The sequence below is a fragment of the Camelus ferus genome, chromosome 5, assembly GCF_009834535.1.
Source record: "Camelus ferus isolate YT-003-E chromosome 5, BCGSAC_Cfer_1.0, whole genome shotgun sequence".
Lineage (NCBI taxonomy): Eukaryota > Metazoa > Chordata > Mammalia > Artiodactyla > Camelidae > Camelus > Camelus ferus.
The window spans coordinates 65032471-65054415 of NC_045700.1; the positions used below are offsets into that span (position 1 = coordinate 65032471).

General features: G+C 35.3%; 1 protein-coding gene across 1 annotated transcript in view; it reads right to left on the reverse strand.

Annotated features, from left to right (window-relative positions):
- Positions 1 to 21945, reverse strand: part of PTH2R (parathyroid hormone 2 receptor) — a 79494-nt gene that overhangs the window by 17594 nt on the left and 39955 nt on the right. Inside the window, exons 5-9 of the mRNA XM_006182117.3 lie at positions 20561 to 20658; positions 16779 to 16968; positions 15689 to 15842; positions 8965 to 9025; positions 1938 to 2001 (exon numbers count right to left, since the gene is read on the reverse strand). Of these exons, the coding sequence (XP_006182179.1) occupies positions 1938 to 2001; positions 8965 to 9025; positions 15689 to 15842; positions 16779 to 16968; positions 20561 to 20658 (567 nt within the window). The remainder of the gene's footprint in view (positions 1 to 1937; positions 2002 to 8964; positions 9026 to 15688; positions 15843 to 16778; positions 16969 to 20560; positions 20659 to 21945) is intronic.

Here is a 21945-nt window from a genome sequence, read left to right on the forward strand (position 1 = left end):
ATTAATTTCATTCTTCCTGGCTTCAGGACACAGTACAGCTCAGAGGAAGGAGCACCACGCCCAGAGCGCTTGAAACTGGGGTTCCGGTGCCCCTCTTCCCATGCAGGCTGGTTCTACGATAAAATGAGGAAACTTTCATAGGAACGGGGATGATCCTGAATTGTAACAAAGAAACAAAAAGGTAACTTTAAGTGAACAGAAAGGTGCTCTTGAATCTTTTCTTTGCTTTTTGAGGTTAAATGGATGTTGTAATATTGGAAAAATACTTAAGAAGTCTTGCTTTGCAGCGCTCCTAATCTTAGTTCTAAAAAATGAAAATGGCATCCCACCTAAGTTTCCCTCAGTTTATTGAACCATCATTTCTGGCTCTTCACCAATGGAGACTCTTGCAGAACCTCTACAATCACATAACTCTACTGTTACTAACTCTAATTTAATGTTCTTAAATTTGCATACATTTTTATAATATTTGAGTATCTTTTATTTATTAATTCCGGTACAAGGCACTAAAGACACAAAAAGTAGTAATATGTGGGTTATCCTTTTTAAAAGATGGTGGTAAGAGATGCATAAGCAAACATAATAGAGGAGGAACAAAGAGAAAGGAAAATTAAAGGCTTGGAAATGTAGAAAAGGATAGAGAATCAGTGGATAAAAGGGAAATCAGAGTAGCAAACATCAGTTAATTTATAAAGCTAATTTTCATCTTTAAGTTGATTGATATTCTCTCAGGGAGACAGTTTATCACCAGGTTTGATGGAATGATCTCTCACTAGATTAATACAGCAGCCCTTCATCAAAATTAAAATGGTAAGAGTTTCTACAGTGAAGTCATTCATTTAACCACAATCCATTTTGGGGCTTCTCCTAAGAGAGTCCGGTCTAATTTGGTAACAGGCTGTTTTAGCAAGGGTACAAACTGGCTTCTCTAAAAATGCCTGTATTTTATTTTCCCCTCTAAACATTTACATCAGTGAGCTTCTGGAATGAAGGCTCCTTTCTGATCTCTTCCATTTTGCTTTCTGCATTTTTCCTATGAGGTAAATAAGCTGTCATCTGACTGTTTAGATGGAGCCTCAACACAACCTCAACCACGTCGGAGCTGTCCTCCTGGATCCGGCATGCCAACCTGCTGACACACTGGGTGACACTTTGTCCGAAAGAAACCAAATGAGAAAAGTAAGAAACTGGAGGACAAACAAAGACAAATGAACAAACCTGGTTAAAAATCAGGCAGCTGAATTATTTTCATATGATGTAACACTTAATATTGGGACATCAGTCCTTTTTTGTAAGATGTTTGTAATCTTGTGTTAATACATGGAAACCAGGAAAACATAAGTGGTATAATTTCTTCATCAAACTATAGAGAAGCTAATGTCATAAAGTCTTCAAGGAAGGTCAAGAGTAAACATTTTGGTGAGTTTTGTTAGATACATGGCCTGTCATGCAACAAGCAGAATGAGTTTGGACTCAGTAACGAAAGTACGCCAAATAAAAGCTTTAGGCAGTGCTGTATAATAAATCAGACTATCCATTTTTCTCTCTCAGTAACTCCTCAGTTCTCCTGGTATTCCATCTTTGTCTCCTCCTCCTGATCTACTATCTGGTGATCAGAATATTATAAAACAATGGCTGAAAAGGGGAACGAGTTTCAGGACCTCCAAACTGCTTGAACCTGTAAACATTCAAAGACATTTTGAAGTCCCAGTATTGCCTCCACACGCTATCTGATTAAAGGGAAGGTATGTGCTTTCTTAAAGGGTCTTAGAGTCAGCCACAAATAAGGGTCTCCCAACAGCTACTGCTGTAATGTGAGCATTCCTAAACCTTTGTAGAACAAAGTGACAAGTATACTTTCTCTGGGCTTTAGCAGCAATTTAATTATGCATCCTTTTTTCTTTTTCTAAAAAAACTATACAGGCTTTTAAACTTACCCCGATAGCTGCTAAGATTGGGGCTTGATAAATCCACTTGTCTCCAGCACTAAGTTCCCAGCATCTGAGACATAAAAAAGAACTTTCATGAATAAATTGGCAAAGCAAATAAGCAAAGAGAATTAAGCATTTTAAGTTTTACCAAAAACTCCAGATCCAGACTTTTGATTACAAAACAAGTAGACAAAAAAAAAAAAAAAAGAAAGAAAAATTTTAAAACACTCAAACCAGTGGAAAAAAAAAAAGATTTATTAGCTAGCTACTTCCCCAGGATAAGTAGAATATTATAAATAGTGGTACATTATTTTCACAGTAACTAGTCAAAACTGTTTCCAAGGCAACAAAGAAACTAATCTTCTAAATGTGGTGCCATTGATACTTTATTTTTGTTATCACTGGAATGAGCCGTAACAATTAAAACTTGTTGATAAAGTCCTTTTACTTTCAGAAGTTACAGCAACTTCTATTTTATAACTCCTTTGACTACAGAACACTTGAAATAATGCATTCTTATCCATAGAAATGCAATAAAAACCTAACAATAATGAAAACGATTTTTGTTGATAAGAGTATAAAAGAAAATTGAATGCAGATGATTTTTGTCTATAGAAATAAAAAGTAGCTGTGTTCAGTGGACTGTAATTGACTAGTGCCCTGTAAATACTAACTAGTTTTTCTACTTATTTGTAAATTTATTTCAGTGTACGTTTTGCTAAATATAAACATGTGATACTTTTATTTCTCCTTTGAACCAGTTATGCCATCTTACTGGTTTCCTCATCAATCAGTGAGTTAAAAAATCTTTGACAGATGCTCACTTTATATGTGCAGAAGATCTTATTTTATCTTCAATTTTAAAAAGTTAGTTTTTAACAGTACTTAATAAATTAACACTATATAATTTACCTACTTGTTATATTTATTTCTTGCTTCCCACCCACCTCAACTAAAATTTAACTTTATATGGGCAGGGATCATTCTTGTTCTTGTTTTCTGTTGAATTATAAGTGCCTAAAACAGTACATAGCAAGTAGGTAGTCAATAACATTTACTGAATTTAATTCGAAGTTAAGTCCAACTCAACCTCACCCAATTTTGGTTTGTAGTCAAGGCCTTACACTAGAATAAAATGGAACAGAGTTGAGAAAACTAGTTCCACTTATAACTTTAATGTAGCACTTTAAACAATATTTTTTAATAAAGATACATAAATTAAAAAAAAAAACTTTACCTTCTTTCTCCTTATACAAAACCTAGCATTGATTGTGGCAACAGTAAATGAAATCTTATAAATAAATAAATTTTAGGGACATCATGATAATCTTTTAAATTCTAGATGATAAACATATTAAGAAGTTATCTTTAAATTAATTAACAAGTTATGGATAATTAAAAGCTATTTCTGCAATAATGCAAATGATTCTTCTCAATAGGAATATAAAAGAAACTTGAATGCAAATTATTTCTGTCCATAGAAATAAAAGGTTGTGTTCATTATACTGTACACCAGAGACTGACACATTGTAATTGACAATACTTCAATTAAAAAAAAAGTAGCTATGTTCAGTGGAATGTAATTGACTAGTGCCCCCAAATACTGGGCAATATCGGATAAGTACTGTCAATTCCTCAAACATGTGCATATAATAGCTACATATTTTTAAATTTTAGTTTTTTATAGGCAATACATTCTTGCTTCAAAAGTCAAATGATATAAAAAGACAGACATTGAGACATCTCAGTCCTCTCCATGTTCCTGTCTACCTCAACCTCCGCCTCTCTCCTTACAGATAACGTCTTTTATTACTTTATTATTTATTCTTCCAGCATTTCCTTATAGATGTACAAATACACATATTATAATCTTATTTTCCCTTATCTTACAAAAAAATTCAAGGTACACTGTTCTGCAACTTGTTCCTTTCCTTTTAACAGTATTTTTTTTTAAATTTCTTTCTATATTGGTACCAAGAGAGCTCAGTAGCACAGCATTTCATCTGGGAGGAGGTACCACAGTTAGATCAACCAGACCCCTAGACCAGTGTCATCCTGGTCCAGCCACACTGAAATCTGCAAAGTCAATGGGCTTGAAGTCTGAATAAGAATGGAAATCAAACACTGAGACATTTTACACTTGAACATCATTGCATATTTCCTAACATTATTTGTATGCATCTATTTTTCACATTGTTCAGCCAGATGAAAAAAGATAAAAGACAGTGATACTGAGTTGTGCAGAACATCTACCACACTACCCTAAAAAGGCTTCCTACTTTAAGTGGCATATATTGTATGAATATAAATTGAACACTGATTCACTAGCCACAAAACTCTTGGATTTCATAAATTTTCTTTTCAGTTTCGACATTTGGCAATATCTTTATAATCTTCTTTCTTTGCCTCAATGACATTTCATCATGGTGTCACTGGAATTCAATTACACAATTCTAGCTCTACCAAATACTTGTATTTTGAAGTAGGTCAAAACCAGCTACCTTTAAAAACAGGAAAAAACTTGACTTTTGAGTTTTCAATGTCGAAGTTTCAAATTTGCCCTTTGATAGATTTTACAGTTTTTTCAAGGTAATGCTATTAATCCCTGTTTTTCATTAATTCTTCAGTGTCCCAACTCACAGAGTATTTGTAAACATGGCCCAGAAACTACCCTCTGTTCAGATTTTTTAAATAAATTTTAATACTCCAGGAAATACAGGAATAAATGTTAGTAAAAACGCAGTTCTGAATAGTGGAACACGAGACACAGAAGTCTGACTAAAAAGTAGGACTTCATGCAGCCAGGACTGGAAACAGGAAACGCATTTTTCCACCAGAGGGATCCAGGGCATTGTGTTGACTGCATATTGCGTTGTCTCCACAGCTCACACTCTTAGAGTACAGGAAGTCCCCTGAGGGCCAACATATTTCCTAAGAATGGCAGAGTGTATCTTTTCTTGTTCTTTTCCATTGCAAGCCCCAACCTTCCTGCTGGCATCTCTTATCTCCTTTGAAAGAGCAGGGAGAAGGTAATAAGGTATCTTGTAAAGTGTTTTTGGAAGTACGAAAAAGAGAAACAAAAATAGTTTTTAAGTCATTTGTCCAATCTAAACTACTCAGTCAAATAACACTTTGACAGAATTTTAGAACTGGAAGAGACTTATTTTGTATATTCAGTAGAGTTTAGAGCACTTCTAAAACTGGGTCTGATCTGCTTATCTCTAAATGTCCAAGATGTCTAGCTTTGAAAGACTGGATCAAAAAAAGATAAATCTCAAAAGTAAGAGACATGAATAGAAGTCCCATCTGTCCTTTGGAGATGCTCTGCGTCTGCTCTCTCCACCTGAACTTTGTGACCTGGCACTATACATAGGTCAGATCACACTCAAGAAAATTAAATAATATTTAATTTTTTACATTAATTCATCTGTTTTAGAGCAATATTTAGTATTAGTTGTATTTTTCAAAATATCATGTACCTAATGGATTCTTTCTCAAAAGTAATAAACTTTTATTTACTTCTGTATTTATTTTTTCAGCAAAGAGACATGATTATTTAGTTTATGACTTTTAAGAAAAATGCAAAATAACTAAGAAAACTAATCATCTAATTCCATATAAAATGGGCTATGAATACATTTTCTTTCTTTCCATGCTCAAGGCCTCAAACAGCTGTTGAATGGATGAATGAGTCATAATTGCTCCAGGCTAGCTGTAGGCTTGGAAGATGTAAACTGATATCTCTGGGTCTCATTCTATTCAACTCTAAAAAGTGGGGATTGAATCAAAAAATGCCTTTGGTTCTACCTTCTCTAAAATTCCAAATCAAAGAGATACGGTTACGTATCTCAGGGTTAAATTATTCTGCATTACTTAGTACCTCTTTCTGACTCAACCCCTCCCACCCTCCTTCAAGAGATCAAATAGCAGGGCTGCAAGTTTTCTTTGAAATTTCCAGTATCTCTGTGAAAATATAACAACAATGATAATAACGTAGCTGACATTAACCCTCGATTGTCAACAAATCCAAGTAGCATGAAGAGAAAAAGGTAAGTAAAAATGAAACTAAGCAGGACCCTGCGTGGCCCTGCTGGATACAAGACCTGTGTCTCTGCTTCTTGTTTGTAGGAAAAAAGCTTTAGTCTCCTAGGGCTACCCCAAGTTCCAGAGAGCAGACTCAAACAGTTAATGATTAGAGAAATGAGAAAATGCAGAAACAAAGGAAAAGCAATCAAGCAAGAAAAGTAACAACAGCTTGAACAACAGAGTCACAGGAAGGGACAGAGATAACAATCTGACTCATACTTCTGAGTTGTTCTGCAGAAACTAAGACCCCTCCCCCACCCAGTTGGAGACCTCAGACTGGCTGGAACCAGAAGACTGATGATGAAGATTCCTGAAACATCACCTGTTACCTCACCACCAGCCAATCAGAAGAATGTCCACGAGCTGACCTTGCACCCTGCCACCCTGCATCCCTAATGTTGCCTTTAAAAACCCTGCCCAAAAGCCATCAGGTCTTCTAGGCATTAGGTACCCATTCTCTTTGCTTTGCACCCTGCAAATAACACTGTATTTCCCTTCATCACAACCCAGTGTCAGCAGATTGGCTTTGCTGCACATCCAATGAGTGAACCTAAGTTCAGTTCAGTGATGAAAATGCAAAGCCAGTTAAGTTCTAGAACTGAGAGAAAGCTGATGAGTGGGGAGTTCTGGCACCAGTAGTGGGAGGGTCTCCCTGGAAGATAATGATCTGTAGACTTCAGATTTGGGGGAACAGTGGCAGGTTTCTTGTAGAATTCGGGTGCTCATGTAGTGTGGCATTTTTTTCACCACATAGCAGACAAAATGATTTCTGAAGAAAGTACCCAATAACTCAAAACAAACACATGGGCTCAACTAAAGAAAGGAGCCAACAAAAAGGAATTGCTGTCATGAAATGTACACAACCTGTGGATATTAGTTTGTACTCTGTTAACATAAAAGAACGCGCAGCATTACTACATCTGTAAGTTAAAGCTGTCTCTCTTTAAATTGCTTCTCCATGTGCTTGCTGTAAGTGCAGTAGCCTGCTCAGGTTGCCATAATGATATACTGTAGACTGGGGGCTTGAACAACAGACATTTATCTTCTCACCGTCTGGAAGCTAAAGTCTGAGATGCAAATGCAAGGCACTGCCTGAAATAAGGCAGAGAAAGGCAAATACTGTATGATACTACTTGTATGTGGAATCTAAAAAATACAACAAACTAATGACTATAACAAACAAGGAACAGACTCGCAGGTACAGAGAACAAACTAGTAGGTACCAGTGGGGGTGAGGAGGGGCAACATGGGGTGGGGGAGTGGGAGGTACAAACGACTGGGTGTAAGACAGGCTACTAGGATGTATTATTGTACAACATGGGGAATATAGCCAATATTTTGTAATAACTTTAAATGGAGTGTAACCTTTAAAAATTGTATAAAAAATTTAAAATTTCTTGAAAAAGAAGATACATGAATGACCAATTTTAAAAAAGGAAATGCAAAGCACTGTCATTGTGCTGTGTGCTGAGACCCTCACTCTGTGTGCGCACTGAGAGAGGGAGCTCTCTCGTGTCTCTTCGTATGAAAACACTAATCCCATCATATAAAAGCCCCACCCTTAGGACCTCATTTAACCTTAATTAGCTCCTTCAAGGCCCTATCTCCACATATAGTCACATTCTGGATGGGGACTTCCATGTATGAATTTTGGGGAGACACAATTCAGTCCAAGCAATGAGTTTGATCATGAGAGCAAAGAGCAGGCACTGAATGCTTCTCCACTTTCTCCTGTTCTTTCTTCGACTCATCATTACTAAAAATAGAAATAATATGAAAAAAAATGAATGTTTCAGTGTCCGCTCATTATGAAGAGCCTAAAGAGAAACAACCAGCGGGCTAGTGATGCACTAGGATGGATTCCACCTCTACTGTGCATTTGTTCCGTTGTTTAAAAATACTTATATTATAGAAGACAAGAAAGCAAATGGGATGGGTTAAACCTATAGTTTGCTTTAAATATAGGTAAGTAGTTAGTAAGGAGAGCACGTGTGTTGAGCACAGACACTAAATATTCATGATACACCAAATAGATAAAAGGCAGAAAATAGCCCTGAGATACAGGAAGTGCTCAAAATTCTTGACATCTTAATTCAGCCACTGATTGGTAAGTCCCATGGCCTCATACCCTTTGCCCAAAGGATGCAAATAAAACCCACAGCTGCTCAGCAGGCTACCTGGCAAGCTACAGCCATGGCCCGGCGAAATTGCCACGGGTCTCTCTGAGACAGCAAGTGTGTACTTCCGTCTGTGGGTCTCCTTGCTGCTACCTCATCTCTGGTCCTCATAACCACACTCTCAGTGCGGAAGGCTGATGTGGCAGAGAGAGAGAGAGGCGGTATGAATGCTGCCTATCCCAGGACTCAGGTGGCGTGGTCCTTTCAGCTGCGTGCACCTGCACCATATCCTGTGTGTGAACTTACCCATCTCTTTCCCCTTGCTTCTCACCACAGTGTTTTGACTTCGTAAGCCATGGAGTTCAAGCATCCTAACTGGGTCTATGAGTCTTTCTGTTCCATGACTCTGGGATGGACAGCTTGCTGGTAATGTATCAGAGACTATTGTTACATCAAGGTAATTCCCACATGACATCTCTACAGGGCAATGTCGTCAAGAACAGCAGCAAGTGAATTCCAAGGAGGAAGCTGGACTTGAGAAAATCCGAAGCTCTTTTTTGTTTTGTTTTGTTTTGTTTTTGGGGTTGTTTTTAATTTTTTTTTTTATTGACGTATAGTCGTTTACAATGTTGTGTTGATTTCTGGTGTACAACATAATGTTTCCGTCATACATATACATACATATATTCCTTTTCATATTCTTTTTCATTATAGGTTACTACAAGATATTGAATATATAGTTCCTTGTGCTATACAGTAGAAACTGGTTATCTATTTTGTATATAGCTGTTAGTATCTGGCAAAATTTTAACCTTTTCTTTTTCACTCACCTTGCATCAGCCAGAGTTGCTCGTGCCACAGCCCAGGCTGTAACAAATGCCGCTGGGAACCCTGCAATCAGAAAAGGATTCAGAGACCATATTTCTTTCAAGATTAAGGGATTTTTTTTCCTTATATTCATCATACATAAAAATATACCATTAAAAGTGAGAGAGAAAAACAGACATGAAAATGTTAATATGTGAACCAGAAAAGTCCACTTAATTTTCATCTTGTCCCTTTGAGAAATGAACTGGTACGCTGATGTTATTTGTTCCCAAAAGCCTGAAGATGAAGACTGGCCCTGTTTTCATTCGAGGGATGCAGGAGTCAAGCTATATTTGGAGCAGACTGAAATCCCTGGGGTCAAAAGCAGGCAGAGGTTGGTGCATCCAACTTTTAATCTTGCCACGCTGACAGCCACATGCTTTCAAGGAGGAGGAAGTCTGCTGTTTTAAAAACATTCAAACTTTCTCATCCTAAAAGTGGAAGGCACAGAGAGGCTAAACTGAAAGTTACAAAATTAGAAAGTTCTGATCAGTTTAGCCTCTTCTTTTCTGGTTCATACTGGCTCAAGACAGAAGCATTTACAAGCATTAATCACCTAGCAAAGGGTGGTGCTATGTTAGTTTGATGATTTGAGCATGGCATATTTGTCCTTCATAAATTAATAAACACTTGTGAGCTTGCAATGTCAAATCTATTATACTGACTTTCCACGAGTCCTTCGCCCCCAGTAAAAGGCGACTGTTCCGTTCATGCTATACCTGATTAGACTCTGACATCACAAAAAAGTCACAAACCATAACTTTTATGGGACACTGCAATAGAAGACCATAGGATTTAATGGATAACTTTTCATTATGTGGCCTTTTTGAAAGAGGTTTAAAAAAAGGAAAGAGAAACCATAATGAAAACACTACAGAAGCTAGGAAGCACCTTACAAAGGGAGAAAAAATTTTTTAACTAATTTAGAACATTTTTTATTAAACACAATATTCTTTACCTTGTAAAAAACACATTTGTAATTCTTCACATACCTTTTCTTGGCAAAAAAAAAAGTGAACGTAAAAATAGATTCTGATGAAGAAAATTTTCAGAAAGAAATAAAAATAAGATGATATCCCACAAAAAATAATTTCTTTGATCTCTTCAGTGATCTAATTGAATTTAGCCTCAGCCTGTCTGTGTAGCAATTTAATTTTATGATTCCATATTCCAATTTTATTTATTGTTGTATATAACTTCTTTTTTTTTTTTTTTTAATTTGCTCAAATTCTATGTTCTGGGAAATTTTTGCCAAAATAGATCTACCCAATTCTGGTCAGTTCTTAGGTTGAGTTTGCATATTCTATCTATCTATCTAAACTATCCATCCATCCATCCATATAAACATATACCTATTAAGCACTTATTAAATGCCTACTCATGTGTCAAGAACTGTTATTGTCTCCAAAGATTAAAAAAATTAACAGATAAAGAGTTTTCCTGAAACTTATATCTGGCAGGGGAGGCAAAGTTAATAACAACTTCACTTATCAATTAGCACTATGAAGAAAAAACAAAACATACTATGTAATGGAGAGAGCATGGCTCCTTCTGACAGAATGGGTCAAAAAGGTCTGACATAAATCTCCTTGCTGTTCTGTTGGCTTGGTTATCTTTAAAAAGTGTTTGTCTGCCTTTGATCAAAATGTCCACATTCCCTCATTTGCAGGGCTTTATCTTCTGCTTCCTTTACAATCTCCCAATCAGGAATTTCCTGAATGATGTTCTTTACTCATTGATCAACGATGTTGGAGTTGGAATTATATTTTAAATGATAATTATAACAAATATCTTATATCAGGCACCATGTCTTAGTGAAATTGCTTTTCTTACCCTCTTGGAAAAACCCTCATTCACAGGATTAGCACAGAGACAAACATGGAGGAATAAAGAATTGAAACTACTTTTGGGCTTTTTAAGGATTTTTGATCACCAACCTTAGTATCACATTATTACATAATTGAGAACACATAAATACAGGAAGAATGTTTTAAATTTAGATGTTACTTTAAATTTAAATGTTATTTTAAGTAGATTTAATGTAAATTTGAATATTACCCTATATTTGCATTCATCTTTTAAGAACTGGGTTATTTTCATGAAATGTCAGTATAAACAACTGATTTTGTTTTGGTTTGGTTTGGTTTGGTTTGGGGGGAGGTAATTAGGTTTTTATTTATTTATCATTTATTTTTATTTTTATTTTTTGGCAGAGCTACTGGGGATTGAACCCAGGACCATGCTAAGCACACACTCTACCACTGAACTATACCCACATTCCTGCAAATGAGTGATTCTAAGAAGGAGGCAATCTCTGGTCAAAGAATAAGTAGAATTGGGTTTTGGTGTGGCTTCATTACTCTTCTCCTTTAAAACAATGGTTTGGGCTAACAGTAGTCAAAAATTTTTAGCAAATAAACCCTTTCTTCAAATAAAAACATGCAACAGCCCACTGCATAAACCAGAGATGCCCTGAGGCCAAAATGGGGTAAAAAGGTCTCCCTGTGTTGGTCTATGTAATTTTATCTTGGATTGGATAATTCAGAAACTTCATAGAACCCAACCTCAGCCTTACCCTCCTCCTATGATGCTGCTATAGTATTGTAAAGTCATAGCTTGATCATAAAGTGTAGAGTCAGTCCTGAAAATTAGAAACCCATCATGACACGGGGATTCCTTGATTTGCTATAGACACATAATGTCTTACTAACCAGGAACACTGATTCCCCTGGAAATCCAGGCTGTGTTGACTGCCCTGACACGAAGCTCCAAGCTATATCTCCAGTTCCCTCTCTACTTACTGCAGGGTGCTGGACTTCAGTATCCATCACTTGCTGATTCATCCTTTAAGGAACCTAGAAGTTGCTCTATATGATTTTGATAGAAGTGTCCTTAATGCTCACAGGATGCTAAAGCCAATACTGAATGAGCACATCTCTCTGACAGGAAAACTGCAGAGCCTTTGAAAAGTCTTCCATTGTTACGAAGGAGAATGTTTACCTATGAAACTTTAAAAGAGCTACCTTCTCCTGACATGGAATTACCACAGGAAACAGAAGAAATCTTTACAAAATATATCTAATTCATAGTCTTAAAAAAATGCTCTAGAAGACTAGAAAAAGGCATTATGAAAAAGGACCTATCTGAAACAGAAGCACTACAATGGAAAATAAAATATGCTTACTGAATTAAGTACTGCCAGTGGGCAAAAACTGTAGAAAATCAAATTGAAGAAGGGATGGAATCTTGAAACCAGGTGAACCTACAGTGATAAATCTACATAATTGTCACAAATAAATCTAAATTTGATCATAATTTATTTTCTTTTAAATAAATAATAATCCATATAATTTTTAATAATAAGTAGTAGAACTCCAAATTACATCTTAAAAGTCTGGAAAAAGTCATAAGCAGAGAGAACCAAGTTCCTTATCTTTCATAACGTAGAGTTAAAATATAGATCTTTTATTGACTCTAATGGTTAAATATAATTTTAACTTTAAAATAACTTTAAGGTAGAATTAATAATGGCATTAAAATCATATGGAAAATGAAAAATAGTTTTTCTAGATTTTTAAATTGTGCCTGAAGCAAACAAGATTTTTAAATGTGTAAAGGTGTTATATTGAGGCTCATAAATAATTTTATGAAGAACTGATTTTATAAATTAAATATTTTGAATATAATACATATGATCAGAATAAGCATTAAAAAAATAACATAAAGGATCAGACTGCATGCTTCTTGTGTGCTGGGACTTTAACACATAGCTCTGCATCTTAATTATATTTACTGCCGAATGGATGATCAAAAAATGTTTGCTGGATTCAAATCATTTTATACATAGATAATAAAACTGGAAATGTAGTACCTTCTCCAGATATTCTCAGATAATACAAAATATGAAAATACTCTCCATGAAAGCTTGGCAACAGGGAAACAACTGCATGATATAACCAAGATAGGTGCTTTTATATGATATTAGGTACATTCTGGCATCTCATTTGACAGCTGAAAATTAAGAATGGCTGCTAATATAAAGGTAAATTACCACATTCATTAAGCATAAAGAAGCAAGACTGACATCTTGTTTCTATTATGCTGTACATTGTTACATCTATAGTACTTATTTATCTTCTAACTAGAAGTTTGTACTTCTTGACTGACATCTGTTAAATATAGAATTAAATGTATTTTCACAATGTGTATTTGGAACCAAGAGTAAAGTGCCTTATTTATGAGAAAACTGAGGCAGAGATAGGAAAAATTAAGAATGTGGCTGGTTGAAAGAAAAGGAACATGGTCATCATTAGAATTTGCCTTTACTCCTCTATACATCTTGTTTTGTGATTCAGATGTATAAAAACAGTCATTTTAAATATCTGCCTTCAAGCTACCAAAACAGATACAGCGTATGTTCCTCTTTAGGTTGTAATTTCCTTCCTCACCAATTTATTGTTAAGAATCAGCAAGATCAATGTAACTAATGTAACTCCACACATCATTACAATGTGAGTAATAAAGTTCTGGGTATTTACCTAGCTAAAGAAAGCTTAAAGTTACAATGACGGGGTCCAATGAGTAACAAAGGAACTCAAGTAAATTCTCTTCTCCAATCAGGCCAATAAATCATTGGAAGAAAATATGAAATTGGATCCTCTATGGATTATTCTAGCAAAGGATCCTGCAAAGCAGCTACAATGTTTGGATCACTATCTTTCTTATAGAAATTTGGAAAAATTAGTCTGAAATAAAAATGATATTTTAAAATCAGACTCTCAGTGTTGAGCTAAGAGAAAAATAGTCTATTAATCAAATAGACTTAGATATTTACTTCATTAAATGGTAGCTGTGTCTTAGTAGAAGAGAGAGATTCTTAAAAGAATATTACTATTTTTTAAATTATAGATGTCCTAGCCTATACCATTTATTTAAAAAAAAAAAAAAAAGAGCTGCAAAGAAAGAAGTTAGAAGACAGGCCAACTATAGAACTATAACTCTGTAAAGATTGGTTGTTACTGTTTCAAATTGTGGTTAATTAAGTGAACATAATATTGCATACAAAATGCTTTTTTAAAGTGAGTTTCCACGTAAATATTACTTGCTTTCATGCATGTTCTAAAACCAGTTGATGAAATTAAGATTTCAAGTGGTGATGCTTATCTACTGTAGCTGTCATTCCTGTGCCAAAAATTTTGCAGACAAATTAATGAAAGTTGTAAAGGAAGGTAAGAACCTCATACTTGCATAGAAGCTCGTTGGAACCCTGACTATTTTTTGAATTCTCTTTTCCATAAAAAGATTTGAAAACAGATTTCCTGGGTTTCAGTGAGACAAACTCCTGACTTTAAGGAGCGACAGACTGACTGATATAACCAAGTAAGAGTTGATGGGGAATTAGCTACCAAACCAATACGTAAACAAAGAAAAACAAGTTTATTACTAGTGTGACCAATGTCACAGAAATCCAAAAAATAAAATGGAACTCAGACAATTTCATTGTTGAATTTTCTATCAACACCTTTACCAACTTCTAGTTATGATTTGAATATTAGATAAAGTTTTAATTTGAAGGCAAACTACCAAAAGCTGTTGAGAAAATTTCTGAAGTACCCTAAAAAAAAATGTCTTTTTATTTTAGTAACTGCTAGTCAAAGATAAGGGAACACCTTAAAGCAGACAAGCTGTTTTCAGAAATAAAATTTTATTCATGACAATTATTGTTTCATAATAAATAAAGTGTTACAGTAAATTAGCCCTTTGTCTTCTTAAAGGTTATTAACTAACTAGCAGGAAATTAAATGTTCCCTATTTCACATCTGCAAATGTTAAAACAATATTAAGGCCAATCAGGCAAAGAAATATTTTTATTTTGGAAGGGGAAAAAAACTTCAAATTTCATCTTGAGCCACTTAGTTAATTTTTTTCCTGTGCTAAGCACTTGATAATTTGGATATTAAAATAACAATTGAGATTTGCAATTGTTAACCTTAAGACTTCTTAATTTTAACCATATATGAGTTTTAATTTGTCTTAAATTATAACAACATCTTTTCTCCATATCATGTTGAGTTAGTGCTTCCTTCAGTAATCCCTCTAGTACTGACAAGGCATTTTTGGAATGTGAGCTAAATATCCTTTTTTTTAAATCACTTATGCCAAAAGTAATGTGGATTATTTCCTTCCAAAAGACATGGTAAATCTCATAATTGTTTGTAATTTGTATTGTTAATCCAGTCAAGATGGTCCTATAAATTTCTCTCTGGCATTTTCATCATATGACCTAGAATTACAAATCAAAGATGTGTGGTTATAGCTTAGAAATTCAAAACTCAAAATTTTTAGAATGTAATCATTGTTAAATCAGGACACTGAAATGACATGAGCACAGCAGTTCTAAATGTGTGTGGTTAACACAGTATTTCCCCCAAAGAATCCTCTCAAAAATCTGGCCTAAGAACACTAACCGTTAAGTTAAATGTGAAAAGTCTGTTTACCACTGGGAGGATTACAGATTTAATTTTAATAATGTCCCCAATGAACAATGAAAAAGAAAGGAAAGCTAAAGATAGGGTTAGGAGGGGGTTATTTCAAGAAAATGGCTGAAAGAATGCTAATGATAGGCAAGACAGAAAGCCCTAAAATCTATAATCCAGTTGAAAAGAAACGAAGACAGAAAAGCCTTACCCCAGCCTATCAAGGTGAAGCCCCACAGGTACTTGGTGTCCGAAAAGAACTCCACAAAGATTAAACTATGCAGATAGAGACCTTCCACCAAGATCCAATAGTAGTTTGTAGCCAAGAAGTAAATAAACATCACAACAGCAATCTTGCACCCAATCTGTTACAAATAAACCAACATTGCACTATATTAGAATTCCTAATTGTACTGGATGCCAACATTAGACCACTGAAAAGAAGTTCTTCCATTTCTTTTTTATAGTCTAATGTCACTTGTACATAAAAAGGCCAAGACTTTTGAAAGAGACCAGAACAAAGTTATTTTAACACAGCATTTCTAAAACTGCTGTCTTCATTCTACTTTTAAAATGAGAATTTTTTTCCTTTAGAAGTTACAAGAATTCACTTCTCCTTAATTTTTCCTGTTTATAAAAATAATTCTTGATCATTAGAGAAAATGAGGAAAGTACAGAAAAGAATAAAGAAGAAATATTATCTATCACCCTACCATGAATTTATTTTATTCTGGTCTTTTATATGCACCAAAAGTTAATGGCTTAAAGCAATAAATGCTTGGTAAGTCTTAAGAATCTATGGATTGGCTAGGTGATTCTGCTGCTCTGGGTGATGCTTAGCTAATCTTGGCTAGGCTCACTCATAAAGGTCTACTCTCAACTGGCACACCACCACACCCACTTCATTCTATCAGGTAAAACAAGTCACAAAGCCAATCCAGAATCAGAATCAGCAGGGACGACAAAGTTACAGGGCAAAGGGCACAGATACCGATGGCATTAATTCACACCATCAAGACGATCAATCTACTCTACCTAATTTCTAGATATATTGCTTCAATGGTGATAATCCTTCTAACTAACTGAGCTTATTGGGTGATTCTACTTAACTAAATAATACCATGACATTTTAGGAGCAGAATCAAGTACAATGGAATCTTTTATGGGAACAAGTCTTTGACTCTACATTAAAGGAACTAAATGCCATAGGGTTTTCAACCCCAAGCTTCCGGTTTTGTAGGTAGGCTTTTTACTTTTGAAAGTGGTGAGCCATGACAGGAACTCATGGTGAAAACACTCACATATTGTGATTTGTCCACAGAAGGCACTTCTATGGAACTTCGTAGGTCATCTTGCATCATCAGGGACTGCAGTTCCTTTACTCCTATGTGAGCATGGACCACTCTGTCCTTGACAAAGATGCTCGCAGCTCTCAGCATGAAAGACACAAATAAGTGCATGTGGATATAGTTCCTCGTACAATGCAATCGTCTATAGAGAGAAAAAATTCAGTATTTAGATTTGAATAAATTTAGAAACGGAGGAATACAGTACACAAATGAGCCCAAATTCATCCCCCAAAAGAAGAAATACAGTAAACCTGAACAAAGACAGAAGCTCGCTATTATATATTTCCAACAGAAACAATTAGGGTCAAAAATTAAAATGTAACTTTTTGAGAATTAATTTCAAATTTATCCTGATCTGCTATCACGTTTATCCATATTTTACAGTGTTACATATTATACTATATTACCCTATAGCATTATATTATACTATACATTAGAGTAATAATTAATGGAGAACTACCTTGGATGGGAATAAAACTTATTAAAAACTGAAATGTTCACACTTTTAATACATTCACTATAAGAACTAAGATATTTTGATAGCATTATACAGTTTCATTTCCTAGGAATATTAGAGAGAAAACAAGCTTCCTTTAACATAAAAAGCTTTGGAACTATAAAAAGGATCTTAGACACAAGTTAAGTCAGTAACATACTCAGGAAATAGATATAACACCACCAACTAGGACAGAAAACTAACTCCAAAAAAGGTTTTTTTTAAGTTTGATTTTTAAAAAATGGGATGCATAATCTGATCAAAAGACTCAGCTCTACCATTGCTTGACTGAGAGAAAGCACAGCCTTCCTGTACAACGAACACACTAATACTACTCTTCCAGAAAAGACAAAGCACTCAACTGTAAGGGAGTAAGAAATGTTTTAATCCAAAAATATATTTTTATATTTCATACTATATGAGGGAAAGATTAAATGAGAATGAGATAAATTTAGACATTTTGAAAGTGTTGCCTTGTTAACATGTTAGGGACATGTATTCATGCCCACTCTGCCCCGACGGTCCACCCACTGATTAAGTCTTCACTGGGAATGTCTTCAGAGGTGAGCAGTATTTGTTCAGATAACTCATCAAGTGCACATAGTAATTATTTACTGTGAAGAGTTTCATCATAGTATATAAATAAGTTTTGATTTTTAAGAGAGTCAACACTACTTACTACAATAAAGGAATATTTTGTTCTGTGCAACTGAAGAGTTTCTAAAATTTTTGTATCATTTTGCTGTACAGCAAAATAGTACAGCAACTGGGTAGAAAGTAATTGTATCCACTGTTAAATACTTTGATAAACTGTTACGTAAACTGAAGAATTATTACTTCATCATTTGTATCCTCCTGAAATTTCGTGTAGTTTTTATTCTCATAGATATTTGTCTATTATTCTGAACAACCACAGCTAAGCTCAGTGTAATGGAAGGAGCTCTGGATAGTAGGCAGAAGATGAAGGTTCTGTTTCCAGCTGGACCACCTTGTGACTTTGGACACTGAGCTTCAGTTTCTTGTCTCTCAAATGAGATGACACCAGCCAAGCCAACTTCACAAGGCTATTTTGAGGAACCCCTCTATAACACCACAAATGTGATTGTGTTACCCTTGTACTTAAAAACTTCTTTGGCTCCCTGTACACTAGTTTATAAGACAAAATTCAAAGCCCTTGACAAGGGTCTGCAGAACCTAGTGCCACAAATTCAAGTTTCTACCCCTGGCCCGTTCCCATATGGCCGCTCCTCTCTACACATCTAATGCTGGGTTCACACGGGACCCTTCTATATTCCCTGAGAGCACTCTGCTCTGTCATGCCTCTGATCTCTGCATATTCTGTTCCCATTTGGAATATGCTGGATTCCTTCTGATCATTCAAACCAGCTCCAATATCAGCTGTTATAGGAAATCTCTCTCCCTTACCTTGTCAGTTTTGGGGCTAGCTCCTTGGTATTCCCTTTTTTAGAAAACTGCATTACAATACTAACAATCATTTAACATGTCATTTTCTCTCAGTGGTGTACATACTACTTTCCTGGTCTGCAGCGTATCTTAACTTGGCCTCTGCCAATACAAAGAAGGGTCTATCACAAGGTAGAGAAAAATGCTTGTTGAATAATGGGACTAGTAAATCAATAAAGCAAAAAACTTTGGAAATATAAACTAAATCACTAGACCACTACTATATGGGTAATTATGTTAGAAGAAGTGGTTGGAATATTAGAACTAGTCATTTACTTATTAATTCAACAACATTATTGAGGACCAGGATATATCAAGTACACTGTAGCTACTGAGAGTGCAGCAGTGAGCAAACAGAAAAAAATAAACACCTACTCTCGTGTGGCTTTACACTGTAGAGGGAGAGACAAAAAATAAAAAGATAAATAAGTAAAACATGAGATAATACATTGGATAGCAATAAATCAAAGGAGAAAAACAAACCAGGAAATAGGCAGGAGCGGTTTCAAGGAAGAGAGGACTATAAGATAATAGGAACCAAAACTTAAAAGGCTTTTTTAGTTGTAGTGTCTGTTAATTTCTAAATCCTCCATTTCAGTTTTCTAATGTATCATCTAACCTCACTCCTTTTCTCACACATAATTTAGCACTAAAATTTTAAATGGTACAGTCTTAATTAATATAGCTCAAAGCTGCCCATTTTTATTCCATCCCCAAGGCCACTGGCCCAGGCCAGGCCACCATCTTCTTGTCCTGATGACTCTACCAGCATCTTCCAAACGGGCTTCCTATTTTGCATTCCAGTAGCTCATGCTCCACCTTGCAATACAAGTCATGTTACCTGTCACTCCTCCACTTAAAATCCTTTGTGGTTTCTCATTGGCTCCCAGGGTGAAGTCCAGACTCCACATAACCTACAGGTCTCAATACATTCTCAACCCTGCTTACCCCTCTAGCCTCAAAAGCCCATCACTTGCCTACACCAAAATTCTGAATTCTCAAATATTCCATGCTTTTTCTTGATCTAAGCTTAGGTTTAAACTCTCTCCCCAGTCTCCTCTTTCGGTTAACTATTATTTATACTCATGTATCACTTGTCGTTTCACTTCATCTGGGAGGTCTTCCCTCATATCCCTCCCCTCTCCTCACCTGGATCATAGCACTTTTCAAACTATAAACTGTTTTCTCCGCTATTTGAGTCACAGGCCAGCTGCAAGTATCATTCTATATACATTGTTCACTGTTTTATCTCCATAGTGATGTCTGAAATTCTGTCTTGATTAAATTAAGGTGAAATGAATTGGACAAAAGTTTAAGTGGATAACAAAATAAATTGCAGCAAAATCAATAAATACTATTTCATTATATACAACATCAAATAAATTAGAGATTATGTAAAATAAATTTATGTCCAGTGGCACCAAAATCATTTGGGAAAAGTGAAATAAGTCTTTACTTCATGAGTGAGAATTTCTGTAACTCACGTGACTATCCTCAGCATTCCTCTGCAAACAGAATATACTATAGGGTAGATCTGTTGGCTAAATTATCTCATACTGCTTTGATGCTTTAACTTTTTAAACAAACAAGCAACCAAAAAACTGAATTTCTCATGAAAAATAAATTGTCAAAGTCAAATAATATGACACTAGGTTGAATTCAAACACTTGTGTTTGGGAAAATATTTGGAGGCACAGATTGTGAGACATCTGTGCCTTGATGGGTAGGAAACAGAGCTGCCCCTTCACAGAGAAAGTGATTAGGAGTCACTCACCTGAAGTAACCAATGATGAGAATAGCCACGGCCAGGGACCCAAAGGAGACAGAGTATCCAGTAGTGTACATGACATAGAGGCGCTCAAAGAATTCTTGCTGAAGAAACACAGATTTAATCAGAAAAGCAGGTCTGAACAAATATTTTGATGTAGATAAACTTAAAAATCGTACTTTTACTTCTTAGGCAATGTGTTACCACATTCATATAAGATAGATTATTTTCTGGCCTTCCTTTTACTCCCTAAATTCAAGTCAGGGTTAAAGGTGGAATGAAAATATCTAGCATTTCTTATTGCTTAAGTGAGGCCAAGTTAAGTGTTGCAATATTTACTCCATGTATTTTTCAATGTTCATTTTAATTAATTGGAAGTGTATATCTGACATGTGATATTTGGAGTAAATAAAACACATGTTACAGGATAATTTTAAGAGAAAACTGGTAAAAAGAACATGTCAATTTTGGAATATTATTTCTAGTTTTCTTTAGCTTTTTTACTGAGCCGTGGCTTACATGAAACAAAATGTACAGATTTTAAATGAGCAGCTTGATGGGTTTTGACAAACCCGAGTTAATTGTGCCACTTGCTAGTCAAAAATCCACCCACTATCCACCCCCAGGTGGATACTACTGTTCCAATTTCTATCACCACAACTGGCTTTATCTGTTCATGTACTTCATATACTTCTCGACCGTTCTCAGACTTAGAATTGTACAGTATACACTCTTTTGTCAACATATTGTTTTGATATTCACTGATATTGTTGCATGAGTCAACGGTTCATTCCTTTTCATTTTTCTATTTTAAAATTATTATAGATTAAAAAGAGGTGGAAAAGATAGTAAGAAAGGTCCCATGTACCCTTCACCCAGTATCCTCCAATGCTTGTATCTTACATAATTATACTAAAATATCAAACCAGGAATTTGGTATTGGTCTAGTTCGTGTGTTTACAGTTCTATATCATTTTATCATATACGTAAATTTTTGTAACTATCTCTGCAATCAAGATACAGAATTATTGCATCACCACAGAGATCTTCCTTGTGCTGTTCCTTTACAGTCATACCTACCCTGTTCCTCCCCACTATCCCTATCATCTGCCAACTGTTAATCTGTTTTCTACTTTGATAATTCTGTCATTTCATAGATGTTACAGAAATGGAATCATACAGTATATGACCTTCCAGGCTGGCTTTTTTCACTCAGAGTAATGTCCTCAAGATCCATTCAAGCTGCTGAACACATCAGGTTTGCTCTCTTTTATTGCTGAATAGTACTGCATGGTATGTATGTAACCTGTGTATATCATCGTATTTGAAATGAGTTTCAAACTTGGTAGATAACATACAGTTGGGTCGTGTTTTTCATAGACTCTTTTAGT